This window comes from Panthera tigris, chromosome A1 (genome assembly GCF_018350195.1).
Source record: "Panthera tigris isolate Pti1 chromosome A1, P.tigris_Pti1_mat1.1, whole genome shotgun sequence".
NCBI lineage: Eukaryota > Metazoa > Chordata > Mammalia > Carnivora > Felidae > Panthera > Panthera tigris.
Genome location: NC_056660.1, coordinates 129300984 through 129314607, shown reverse-complemented (window position 1 = coordinate 129314607; position 13624 = coordinate 129300984). Strand labels below are relative to the sequence as shown.

The 13624-nt window shown below is 33.7% G+C and overlaps 1 protein-coding gene across 2 annotated transcripts in view; it reads right to left on the bottom strand.

Annotated features, from left to right (window-relative positions):
• The window catches only part of KIF2A (kinesin family member 2A), a 65424-nt gene that overhangs the window by 5372 nt on the left and 46428 nt on the right, over nt 1-13624 (bottom strand). For both annotated transcript variants that reach the window (XM_042987586.1, XM_042987592.1), the window contains exons 13-19: nt 13316-13458; nt 12742-12946; nt 11915-12025; nt 10301-10368; nt 5865-6015; nt 2450-2551; nt 373-508 (exon numbers count right to left, since the gene is read on the bottom strand). In XM_042987586.1, coding sequence (XP_042843520.1) covers nt 373-508; nt 2450-2551; nt 5865-6015; nt 10301-10368; nt 11915-12025; nt 12742-12946; nt 13316-13458 — 916 coding nt within the window. The remainder of the gene's footprint in view (nt 1-372; nt 509-2449; nt 2552-5864; nt 6016-10300; nt 10369-11914; nt 12026-12741; nt 12947-13315; nt 13459-13624) is intronic.

Below are 13624 nucleotides of genomic sequence, written 5' to 3'. Positions count from 1 at the left end.
GAGAAGAGATGGCCCTGAAAAGACGTAATCTAAGCAAAAGCATTCTGAAAAGCACTGGCCGATCAAACTAAAAATCTGAATGAGTGTATAAAATTTACAAATTTGTTAAAATACATTTCCCTCTTTAATCATAATATGCTTTTATCTTTACAAATGCCTAAAGAGAAAAGAGAACTAAAGAACACTTGAAATGATATTCCATGTTTTTAGGAAAAAAAAACAGAATGATTGGTTTGTCTTTAAATACCTCTGGAAATGTATTAATGGTGCCCATAATTTTTATTTCAGATGTCCTCTTGCAATATGAAATCCTCTACTAATTATATTCAAATATTAAGTAGACGTAAAACACCAAAATGAAAAAGGAATTACCCCGCAGCTCAGTTAAAATGTCTATTTTTTGCTCAAGAATAGCTTCAAGTTGAGTAGCATATGAATCTACATCATAATCTACTTCTTCAGTCATCTCTAGGAGAGCCTTTTCATCTTCTAACCATCGAATAGATTCCTAAAAGGACAAAAATTCAACAATCCAATAAGCCTCTCTGTAAGACAAAGACCAATTAAAAACGTTGGCATATGTTAAATATCATCAAACATACTGAAGATGGAATTCTTTAAAACTAGAGAATTTAGTAAGTATAAAACATCTTTATTTACAGAATAAAATTAAGAAATATTTCCTTAAATTCAAACACAAACACAAACATGGTAAGCCAAGCAAGAGAACTTCATTTTTCTTTTACTGTGCCCTGGGTAAGGGTGTGAATCAAACACGTAAGTATCAGTGAGCACATTAATTCTCAAAATCTTAGTAGCTATCCCTAAAATTGGGGGAAAATGGGTATAACAAAGCTACTGAGCAATCAAATGAGGTCTATGGTAGCCTAGAACTTGTAAATCATCTAGCATTTACATCCCCATTTGTGGCCTCACAGTGGTTAAACACCAGCTCTTCAAAATTATTTTAACTATAAGGGACAGCCAATTTTAGAAGAGTCAAAGAAACCACTAAATAGTAGCTACTTACTATTCACACATGCTTTAAGGAAACCCTTCATTCTTAAGTGATTTGAGATAATGTGGAATTTAGGAGTTTCATTTCCTAGCAATGTAATGAATCATACTGATTATTAACAAGTTCAGATCATTCTGAATTAAAGAGTTTTGGGATATAAAAATGGGCACTTTCTAGCTTTCAATGCAATTTAATGGCTAATTATAACTGGACTGTGTATCGTAAGAATTAGCTAATGTAGGTATCTATTAGAAAACTATACATGTATCAGTTTAAATATATATACACACACACCCCCACAATTTTTTTCTTTTTCCTTAGCTATCTACTTACTTTTTTAAAATAAAACCCTATTTTAAGAAATGGCAGATCACAGTATGGAGGAACAATAAATGGAATTGTAAAAAGAATACTGGACTGAAACTCAAAACATCCAGTTCTGCCAAAGAGCAAAGAACTTTTTAGATTTCACCATAAAATGGCAGAGTGGGAAACGATGGTCTTTTTTTTTGACAGACACCTTGCTCCAAAAGGACACAAATTTCTTAAATTACAAGTGTCCTTTCTTGATTTAATCTAAACATCTAGGCCTTTAAATAGATTCTCATAGTAAGAGCTTGACTAAAACTGTTAACAGTTTCAATGCATGTACATCCTATTCTCAATTTATAAAATTAATAGTTCACTTATATTTTAAGCCTTTCATCCAGGTGCTCAAATGGTCTACAGCTGAGTCATGTTAATATCTCTTCAACATCAGAGAAAGAACACAGGTCAAAAGAAAGACTGAGCTATTGTTCACTTTTTTCTCAGAACATATTTATAGTTTCCATAATGATATCCAAACTTTATCTACGCTTCCTTGTAAGTATCACCCTCTAGGATATTTTCTTGTTAAAAAGGCAGTAGGGGGATCAAGAGGGAAATCATAAAGTAAACGTGCTTTTAACTGGCTGAACACAATGGGATGAATACGTCAGGAGTTGCTGTGACAGGCAAGGATTTAACACCCCTTACTCATCTGCCACTGACAGTAACCCTACCTCTCCTAAAGCAATCAAAGAAAGGTATTTCCTCAACTACTCTGATAACCCTTAGAAGTTTTTCTTACTGCTGTCAAATAAACTGACCTAACAAGAGAGAAAAGGATAGTGGAGGGGAGAAGTTCAACCCTTCTCTAAAAATGGACAACTAAAGAAAGCAAATAAAACAGAACAGTAGTAAATAAACCAGATTCTTTCACCATAGTGCAAAATAAACATTGTAACCATCAATCATTGTGTTCAAAATATCCCGTGTCATATATCCCAAAAATACACATAAACACAATAAGTAAATTTTTAGATTGGTGTGATATTCGAAGTATTATGAAAGTTTTTAGTTAATTTCCCTACAGAAACATTTTGATGTAAGGTCCTGTCTTAACTTTACCTGGAACACTGCCCTGTGATCTTCTACAACTTGTTCTTCCATTTCTACCATTTGTGAGACGGCTTCGTGGAAAGTAAACAATTGGGGGGAAACCTCTTCTTCCTTAAGATGAACAGTTTTAAAAATTAGGACTTTACATTTTAAATGTTACAAAAAAATAGTTTTTCTAGGTCACTTATAAAAATGCCATTTAAAAATTGAGGAGGTTTGAAAGATAAAGACTATGAAAATATAATATAAAAAGCAAAGCCACAATAAGATATCCCATATTTAAGCATATTAAGTAAGAGATAATTTTCATTTAGCACAGACTTTACTGCAGAATTACCCTAAAAAGGCAATCTCTTTTGGAATAGCGCAACTTTTCAAAAATATTTATTGAAAGCAATAAAGATGCTGAAATATTTCTTCAATATTGTTTAATTTTCACTAACAGTTTAAATCATATGTATGTCTTATACATCTTTCCACCAGAAAAGAGATTTCAAGATAATGTCTTTCATGACTGTGACTATTAAATTAGTGTTTTGGAAGGTCTCAACTCTTACTCAGTCTTAATTTCTGAGTTACACCATATAACGTGCTTCCAGTTTTTAGAGAAATCTTAACTGACAAATGACAACTTTACCTCATCAACAAAAAATCCACATACATGAATATAACATATTCCTATTGTGGTCCTACATCAAGTGAAAACTTCTCTAGCCTCGCCTTCTTTGTGAGCTTCTTTCCCAACCCCAATGTCTAATGATTTATTTCCTCAAAATGTGGCTTTAGGGAGAAGGTTTACTTAAAATCACTTTATAAACTGTAAGTAGGAAAAGCAATGTTTTTCAAACAAAATACACAATTCTAAACATACGTACACATTTTGGTTAAATATTATAAAGAGACATGTGACTCTTTCATCGTATGCTACCATCACTACAAGTTTATACATTCAAGTTAGCCAATGACCTTTTTATCTTCTCTTTGGGAAACAGGCATCTGTTTTCATTAAGACATTCAGGCATTATTCTTTCCCTCACTCCCTCTCTCTCTCCAATAAACACACTCAACCAACTTTACTCATTTTACCTGCCCACCTCCCTTTAAAGCCCAGAATGCCTTCTTTCCTTTGCTTTAAAATATTGTTCAAGTTCCTATCATTTCCCTGCAGTCTTAGAAGACTTTTCTGTTTGTGCAACTATTTCTGGAATTCTAATGCACTTTATTATCTTCTAGTTTGTGTACTTGTGTTGGTTTTATCTCTAAGGCAAGTCTTAGACACTATCCCATTTTAATTTACCTTGTTAAAACTTAACATGCACATGAACCAATACTTAACTAAAAACTAATTCTGAGCCACCTCAAGGTAGTTTCCCAGGGGTGGCAAAATTCAAAGTTTCCTAGGGGTGGCAAAACTCACACACTCTCAAATATGGAGGAGACTGCAAGAACTCATGATATTATGCTTAAAAACCTCTGGATCAGTTCTCGTCATCTAGCCAGCGTCTCCAAATTATTAAGTCCTACAAAGACCCAACCCAAGAGATGTAAGAATAAAACAGAAAAGGTCTGCTACAGAGGAGGCCCATCTTGTTCTGGCTTTCTACATCCGTAAAAGGCACCATATCTAAGTACAATACATGGTTTGTGTTAAGAATTCTAAAAGCAACTATACTTTTGCTTCAAAACTTTTGGAGATGGGGGATAGACTAAGGTCAGAATCTCATTTTCAGTTCTTTATTTTCTATGGTTCAAAGTTTAGAACTCTTACTTTTAAACCAGTTTCTCAATTTTGGCACCACTGACATTTGGGGTTCGAGGGAAGACTGTCTTATACCTTGTACGATGTTTAATAGCATCCCTGACCTCTACCCACTAGATGTGACAACTAAAAATGTCTCCACACATTTTTCCCTAGGGGGTCAAGTCACTCCTAGTTGAGGACCACTACATTAAGCCCTTCATTATTAACAGACAATAATTTGGAACAACATAACAAAAAGTAGTATGCCCATTTGTTGCTCTAGAATATTGTGGACTTGAGTTAAAAAGCATAAAAACGTTAACTTAAAGTTATATAATTTCCAAAGAGTATTTTATTATTGCGGCTAGCAATACATTTAGTGGACCTAAGATTTGGCTCTCACATAAGAAAGATGGAGATTTCAGTTGTGGCTTTAGCACTTACTATATGTATGATCTTAGTTGACTTCCTTCACCTTTTAGAAAATCAGTTAAAAAGCAGATATTTATGGTACCTATCACATCAAATTCTAAGGATTACATCAGATAATAAATAAAATGCTTACCAAATTTAAGTCATGTAGTAAGAAATTAGTAAATGCCACTTTTTATCATGAAAAAATATTACTGTAAGATTCTGAGAAAAAAGGGTAGAAAACTATATAATTTTTAAAAATGAAGTTTTAAAAAATTATTTAAAACACAATTTTAAAATATTTAAATAATTAAAATTCTTTAAAAGTTAATTATGTAAACTTTCACATCTCACATAAAGGAATCCCCTCAATATGTTAAAGTAATTATGTGAAACTGTGTGTTACGCTTTTTTGTTACTTTTTAATATACCTCGTAGTCCTTATAAAATGGGGGATATAATTTTTTGAGTAATCGGGAATCATATGTTAAATTATGAAATGTCACTAGACATTTCAAACATATAGAATACAACCATATTTAACAAATGTTATTAGCATTTTTCCATGTTTGACTTCTGATACAGCCCATGGTATCCTTCTAATATACATGCATGTGTCCGAGTTAATTTTGTTTTTAAGCTGTATGTATAATATATGGTATGCATAATTCTTAAATTTGCTTTTTTCCCCTGTGTTAGTTTTAAAATCCCTGAACTTTAATATTGATATAAAATCTGAAAAAAATAATGGTTTATATCAGAGGTCAACAAACTTTGTTTTAAGCTTATTTATTTTGAGAGAGACAGAGAAAGTGTGAGAAGAGAGGCAGAGAGAGAGGGAGAGAGGATCCCAAGCAGGCTCCAAGCTGCCAGGGCAGAGCCCAATGCAGGGCTCAAACCCATGAAACCCATGACATGAGCAGAAATCAAGAGTCAGTCAAGAGTCAGTCAAGAGTCAGTAGCTTACTGACCAGCCACCCAGGCACCCAGGAGTCTGCAAACTTTTTCCAGGGCCAGACAGTACCTATTTTGGGCCTTTGAGCGTTATAGTCTTTGTCACTGCTTTTGTACTAAGAAAGCAGCCAGTCAACTTGTAAATGAATAAGCACTGGCCACAATTAAGTAAAACTTTATTTGTAAAAAACAGATGGCTGGCCCAGAGGCTGTCAGTCTGCTGACCCCTGACTTAGACAGTAGTTTTCAATTATTAAGTTCTGCTACTGATGAAACGAACTAAAAACAGATAGTTATAACTATATTGTCACTCACATTTTGCTCACAAAGAAGTTTTAGATCATCTCTCTGAGGGGAACTCCCTACACCCCACTGTGCCTCTAAGTCATCAATCTGATTGGGTGGATGGTGCATTATTGGACGGACATCACCAGCAGCAGTTGGATCCACAGTCAATTCTTTCACCCTATAAACACATAAGAAGTACCTAAAATTAACAAAGACACATGCAGAGGAACAAGAAAATGCCAACCTATTCAATAAAAAGGGAATTCTATTAAACATGTTAAGACTGATGATGTCAGCTTTCCAGATCAAGTTTACCTGAAATCTGCAGGAAGACCAAAGGGATGTTTGGCTATTTAACTTTCAGAACTTACTGCGGTTAACTTTACAATTATTTCAAATATAGTTATTGTACGGAATAAATGATAATTAGCTAATAAAAAGAAACTTTTTGCAATTGAATTATATAAACAGAAAAATGCACTTTTAATAAATGGATTACTGCCAAAATCAGAGAATACACTTTGCATACTTTTTAGTTGTTATAATGCTCTATTAAAAGAGCTACATGTGAAATAATATTTCTTTTGTATCAAGATTGTAAGTTATAAACTTCTATCATTTAAAAAAACGTTTACCGATTATACTTCAATTTACACAGTGGGAGGGTACATGTTCTAAATCAAGAGGATCCTTGTTATTTCCTTGGAGACAAGGAAATTTATAAGAACATAGGAAATAAAGGTAAACTTCTCACTTTAAATGAGACAGTTTATCTCTCAACTGTAAATATGCAAAGATGACATCATCCTTAAAAATATGAGGGGAAATAGGAAGCCTGAATTCTACATCAATACTTTAAAGCAAATAAATTAATAAAGTACACAAAAATGAAGATCATGCAGTACAACCACCACCTGCCAAATGAAATGAAAATGAAAAATAAAATGGCTCAGAACAAAAGAAGTATAAATGAAATATTTATATGTAATGCAATTCAAAAGAAACTATTATAATAAATATCTTATGCATAGAAGGAAGTAGACCTGGTAATCGAAGGAGAAAAGTCGTCATACTCATAAGAAGGAGAGAGATCGGGGCGACTGCCACTACCCTGTGAGAAGGGAATGTCTGATGGACTAATTCCAAACTCCTTTACTCTGCAGCACCAAAACAGCAACAAATTAAAAGAAAATGCTCTTATACAGACAGCAATGCACATTTCAAGTTTTCATTCAGTATTCAGTTTAATTCATTTAGAAAAAGAGATCAACATTGTTTTGACTTATTGCATCTAGAATAATGAAAAAATAATCAATTTTAAGGTTTTGAGTCTCTCTGTCCTATTGACTACTTAATCAAATTTCCTTGTGCAGTCAATACCACAAATATTATATCAGCATTAACGAGCCCTCAATACTCTTGCAGTCTTTTAAAACAGAACACAAGAGGATTAAGTCCTAATGGCATCCACTGTTTGTAATGAATTAACTTCTTTCTCATGCATTTAGAATGGTATTAGCTATAACCCATCCTTGGTACAAACTGAGAGAGCAGTCATTCAAATAATCTTTTGTGTTTGGTTCAGATGAAGAACCCTGGTTAAGAAAAAGCCTATTTAGAAGCACCTGGGTGGCTTAAGTAGTTGAGTGCCCCACTCGATTTCAGCTCAGGCCATGATCTCACAGTTTGTGAGATCAAGCCCAATGTCAGGCTCTGCACTGATGGTGTGGAGCCTGCTTGGGATTCTTTTTCCCTCTCCCTGCCCCTTCCCTGATCACATACACACTCTCCCCCTCTCTCTCTCTCTCTCAAATAAACTTAAAAAAACTTTAAAAAAAAAAAAAAAAGGCTATTTAGCAATGGAATTTAAATTGCTTTTGTTAATGTCTCTAATGGTTATATTTAACCAAATTACAGCTTTTCTGACCCCATCTTTGTTATTCCCTATGTCCCCTTCAGGCCAATCCCATTTCATAACAGTAAGCAATATTTATTAAGTACTTCGTACATGTTAGATACTACGATTAGTAAATTTTAGTCACTTTATTATTTCTTACAACAATCTTGCGATACTATTTTTGCCATTTCAGAGATGAGACACTGGTTCATAAATAAAGTATCTTACCCAAGGTTATTCAATGAGACTGTGGCATAAGTGAGGTTCAAACCTAGCTCTGAGTACAAACATTATGTTATTTAAAAATCCAATATACTAACCATCTGTTTTTTTCATTATTTCTTTTAGGTTTCATCTAAATCATGTCATAACATAACTGTCATAAACAATCACACAGATCAAACTAATAATATCATGTAGATGAAACTAACTATTTCTTCTATTTACAATCTTCCTTTAAGCTATTGGTAATGTCTGATGTCAAAGGTTCAATATGGGATTCTGCTGCCCTTCATTCTTTATGGTCACTTTGGAAAACTTATTTACAACAAAGACTGACTAAATTTCTAACTGTGACGTAACTCTTTTTGTTCCCAATTCCATTTAGGATTCTTTCATTTAGGATTCTTTCAGAATCTCCTAATTTAGATTACCCTAATGGCCTAATATTTTCCTCTACTCCAAGACCTCTTGCCCAACTCAAACAGGAAATATTCTATGCAGGAATCATATTCCTCAAATGAGCTATCAAGGGAGGTTGAAAGTCTTTATTCCTAGAGATTTAGAAAGAAAAGACAGAATTATTTGTCCCAGGTGGTTAGTCACGTTGCAGATAAATTACACTACAGGATAACAAATTAAAACATTTACTAGAACCTAAATGAACTAGAGACATGGCCAGATATAACATTTTCACCTTAGGGAGAGTCCTGTGCAGTTTGAAGTCTGAAGACATGGAGATTTTTGTTTGTTTTAATCCTACAACATGGTAATATTCTGCTATACTAAGCTGTTTCTCATCTCTCCCATGAACACTTTTGAAATAAGAAGCATTTAAAATTAATGATTAAAACCCTACATACTACAAGTGTTCATTATAAAAATCAATTAAAAGGACTATAAATGTTTGCAGTTCAGAGCCTATAATTTAAAGTTTTTAAGGGCTTACATTCAGGAATAATAATCCATTATATTTTTAAAAGAAGTTATTTTATCTTACTACCTTTTTATAAAATGTCAACAGGCTTATATTTTCCAACAGTTTTTACCATCATTTTGAAAAATCTCTTCAGTTGAAACAAGAGTTACAAGTTACAAGAACAAAGAACAAAAGAACAAGAAAAGAACAAAGAAAAAGAACAAAACAAGTTACAAAAGAACAAAGGGTATGATTCCATTTATGTAACGTTCAAATATAGATAGCTACCTATGTATATTTTCACGGATACAGTCACAGGCAGTTAAACAATTTTTAAAAAGAAAGAAAAACCAGAAAATTAGGCCACAGAAATCAAGACAATGTCTATCTTGGGGTAGAGGTTAATGGATTTGGACATGTTATTCAAGATTTGTAATCAGGAGGGAACATATGAGGAACTTTCTGGAGAGGTAGAGACATTCTATTTCAACCTGATGATAAGAATTTTCATTTTATAAATATTTATTAGATTATTCACTTATGTTTTTGGCCCTTTTCTGTGTACATACTTCCCATTTTTAAAAAAGATTAAAAACAAAATTTCCATAGCAATTAAAATAAAGAAACGGGACAAATACTTGTGGTTCAGCAAAATTCAAAGAATGTCCACAGTAGAAATGGAATACAAAAAGGAATCTGATCTCTAAAAATTAAAATCACAAATGCAATATGTGATAATAGAAATTTAAAACTATATAGTCATTTTTTCAAAACAAGAGCAATGGGAGGAATTTATGAAACAAATATAAATATGCCCATCATAATCCAAAGTTCCAAGGGCATTTCATGACTATAAAGAATAAATTGATTAAAGTCTATAATGCTTTCTGTCCTTTCATTTGTAATAATGCCATTGCCCATTAAAGTATGTAACACTAATTACATGAATAATAAAATGTAACTCATATAGAACATCAGAAAGAAATGTGCTATCATTACTTACTCAACCTCTAGATTCCACCATGTAAAACACTTAATATTGTCAGAAATACTTTTTAGCATACAGAAAAAACAATTTCAGAAACACAGACCAAACCGGTCCCCTCAGACTCACCTAATACGAAAAATTTGCGTGATTTAGATGTTGTAAAATAATATGAAATATAACTTGGTGAAACAGAAAAATGTAATCATGTTCTTGAAAGAAAGACTAATTCTACTAAAGATCCAAATCTCTTTCCAAATTACACATTTCCATTTACTTTCAGAACTTGACCAAAGGATTCTACATACCATCTTAATGTACATGCAAAAAATTTTTAAAAACCGAGAGAAAAATGTAATACAATTTATCCCATCAGATATTAAGTCAAACTAAATACTGCTCTACTCCCCTCAAATTTGAAACTGAATAACTATTTTTCATACCTATTTGCATATCTTAATGTATTAAGAGTATTTTCACAAGATGCCATTCCTGGAGAGATTGTGGCAATCTACGGGAGAAAAATGCAAAGGTAAAGAAAATGTTATAAATGATGAAGACAATAATATCAACATATAGCTCATTAAGATCTAATCTTAAAATAGTTATTAAACAAAGAAAACACTTATGATATCTAAACTCCAAAATAATTTGCTATATCACACCCATAATCAGATGATAATTATAAACCATATAAAATACAAACAACTCTCTGAAAGTACTAGAAAAATAATTTACATCAGGCAGAAAATGGAGGTCAACACCTAGAAAGGAATAGCACTGAGTGTTCCCATCCTCCCTCCCCACCTCCACACATCAGCTTTTCCGCCCAAGGGCAAGCCCTGCTGCTCCCACACAGGGCAACTACAACTGCATTAGAAACTTGACATTTCACAGGTTAAATTAAAAGACAGAGTTTGGGGGGCGCCTGGGTGGCTCAGTCGGTTAAGTGGCCGACTTTGGCTCAGGTCATGATCTCGCGGTCCATGAGTTCGAGCCCCACGTTGGGCTCTGTGCTGACAGCTCAGAGCCTGGAGCCTGTTTCAGATTCTGTGTCTCCCTCTCTCTGACCCTCCCCCGTTCATGCTCTGTCTCTCCCTGTCTCAAAAATAAATAAATGTTAAAAAAAAAATTTTTTTTTTAATTAAAAAAAAAAAAAAAAAAAAAAAAAAAGACAGAGTTTGGGGGCGCCTGGGTGGCTCAGTCGGTTAAGCGTCCGACTTCAGCCCGGGTCACGATCTCGCAGTCGGTGAGTTCGAGCCCCGCGTCGGGCTCTGGGCTGATGGCTCAGAGCCTGGAGCCTGCTTCCGATTCTGTCTCCCTCTCTCTCTGCCCCTCCCCCGTTCATGCTCTGTCTTTCTGTGTCTCAAAAATAAACGTTAAAAAAAAAAATTTTTTTTTAAAAAAGACAGAGTTTGGAGGTAGAACTATAGCAGCTAGAAAGTGACTTTGTCCCAGAAGAGGGAGATAACCATGCAGGGAGGTAATCTTGATACCCAGAAATTCTTCATATAAACTGCCCCAAATCTCTGGCTGACCCGTGACGCAGGCATACACAAGGCTTACACTAAGCAACATAGCTAAGTCTAAAAGAACTAAACAGGTTTCTATTTCATTTGATGCCCCCAAGCAGGGGAGACAAGAATTTGAAGTTCAAGTAAGTTCACTTCTGGCTAAAACAACAAAAAACTCAATAATCTTTAGAAGATATGAATATCCAGAGTGTTCATTAAGGTATTTATTCATAGTGAAAATGATAGAACCCAAAATTACTAGACATACTAAGAAACAGAAAAGTGTGCCTCATACTCAAGGAAAATAAAAATCAATGAAGACCAACCTCAAGAAGACTCAGATGTTGGAATTAGTAGAATGCATTATAACTGCAATATAATCCTCTCTATCAGACTGGCAGGGACCACATCTTAAGTATCACTGTATCTCTCACAATAGAAGGATTTAAATGTTTGTTATTAATGTGCATTATAATCTTTCCACAGATAGTGTGAGTTATTCATTATTCAGAATTAAAACAAAACAAACAAAAATAAACTTACCATGCAGGTACGAGAATTTTCACCTATGAATGAATCTCTTAACACCTGAGTGAGTTTACTTGCTCTGAAAGGAGTATGAGGTTTATTTCTACCTAAGGCTCTGATGCACTCCTGCCAATTAAGAAAGCAAGTTTCACAGGTTAGGCTTCTTATAAAGAGTAATCTTAACTAATATATTTAAAAGATCTTTTACTATAACCCTAACATTTAACATCTGATCAGCTCTGGAAACCCTACTAACAGGTTTACAGCACAGTAAAGATGGTCCCATAAATCTCAATTCAAGAAAATAAAATTAAACAACAACAACAATAAAGTACTTATCATTCCAAAAGATTCTTCTGGAGACTATGACTACTATTTAGAAGTAATAGACAATAGGATAAAAAGCTAAACTTTGAAAGTGGCACTACAAAAGAAAAAACATAATGTTTTTGTAGTCTTTTCAATCCTTCCTTTTGTAGTCAAGGAACGGATGTAACACTCCCCCTCTCTCTCACTGAAAGTCATTCCACATTTTCCTGACATTATTTCTTAGCTGAGTTTTGTGGTTCCTTGCCTTCTTCTAAGACAGTATGACTGACTAAAGCCCTATGGAACCTCCCTAAGTAGGCTCAAAATTGGTCCTCTATTCACTCTAAAAAAAAAAAAAAAAAAGAGTATGTGTAAAGAAAATTTCTGAGCACAATATAAATCTAGAACTGTAAACATAAGTAAATTTTGATAACTTCTCTTATTTATTAGATGTTACAAGTGCTATCATTTTGTAGATACTCAAAATTAAAGTCAAAAGCAAGACTTTTCACAATTAAATGCATTTTATTTACCTTGAGTGCTAAAAGGCTTTTATTAATTTCAGCACCTTCAAGCCTGGTTTGCCTGTCTGCACTGGAAGTATCAGCTCCTCGTTCATTTCCAGCCAAGTCAATGAGAGAAAATTTGCCATGTAGTTTTCCTTTCCTTCTAAGAATGATCTGAAACACTGCATGGCTCCGAGATGAATGTGCATTTGCAGATGTTTGACCGGATGTCCTACAATGTGATTAAGGATATTTTACATACAAAAACCCTTTTAGTTTATGCTTCAAACCAGAGTATTTTCACTAAAAAGCAAGAAAAAACTATCCAGTTCTCATCATTTAAATACAAATGAAGACAATCTGAGTTACAACCCTTCGATACAACTGGATTCATACAATTTAATCTGGCACACTTCTAGTATACTTGTAGTATGATTATCAACATAGTAGATGTCACTCAGAGTTACAAGTAACAGTAAAAGTTTTTATGAACAAATTTTTACTGCCAAGAGGCACTGAATAACACCTTTGCTTTGTTTAGAAACCCCAAGTATCTAAAACTAATTAAGAAATTAAGTTGTCCTTAATTAAAATGAGTTACCTGCAACTATTGCCTATGTCAATAAGTTTCAGTACGTCTTCAACACATTTGACTTCCCGTTCCTGTAATCCCACCACTTGAACCTGCTGTTTTCCATCTTCCAGCACTCTTAATTTTGTTTTCCTGTTTAGCAAGTCAAACACCTATATCAAAAAAATCCAAATCAGAAAACTAGCCTCGAAGAAAAAAAGAATCAGTGTCCAAAAAATCAGAGTCCAAAAAATTTCAGAAAATTACAGTAATTAGAATAATTCTCAATACTGAAAAGTTGAGCATTTCAAAGGGAATTTTTAAAAACCTCAAAAAATG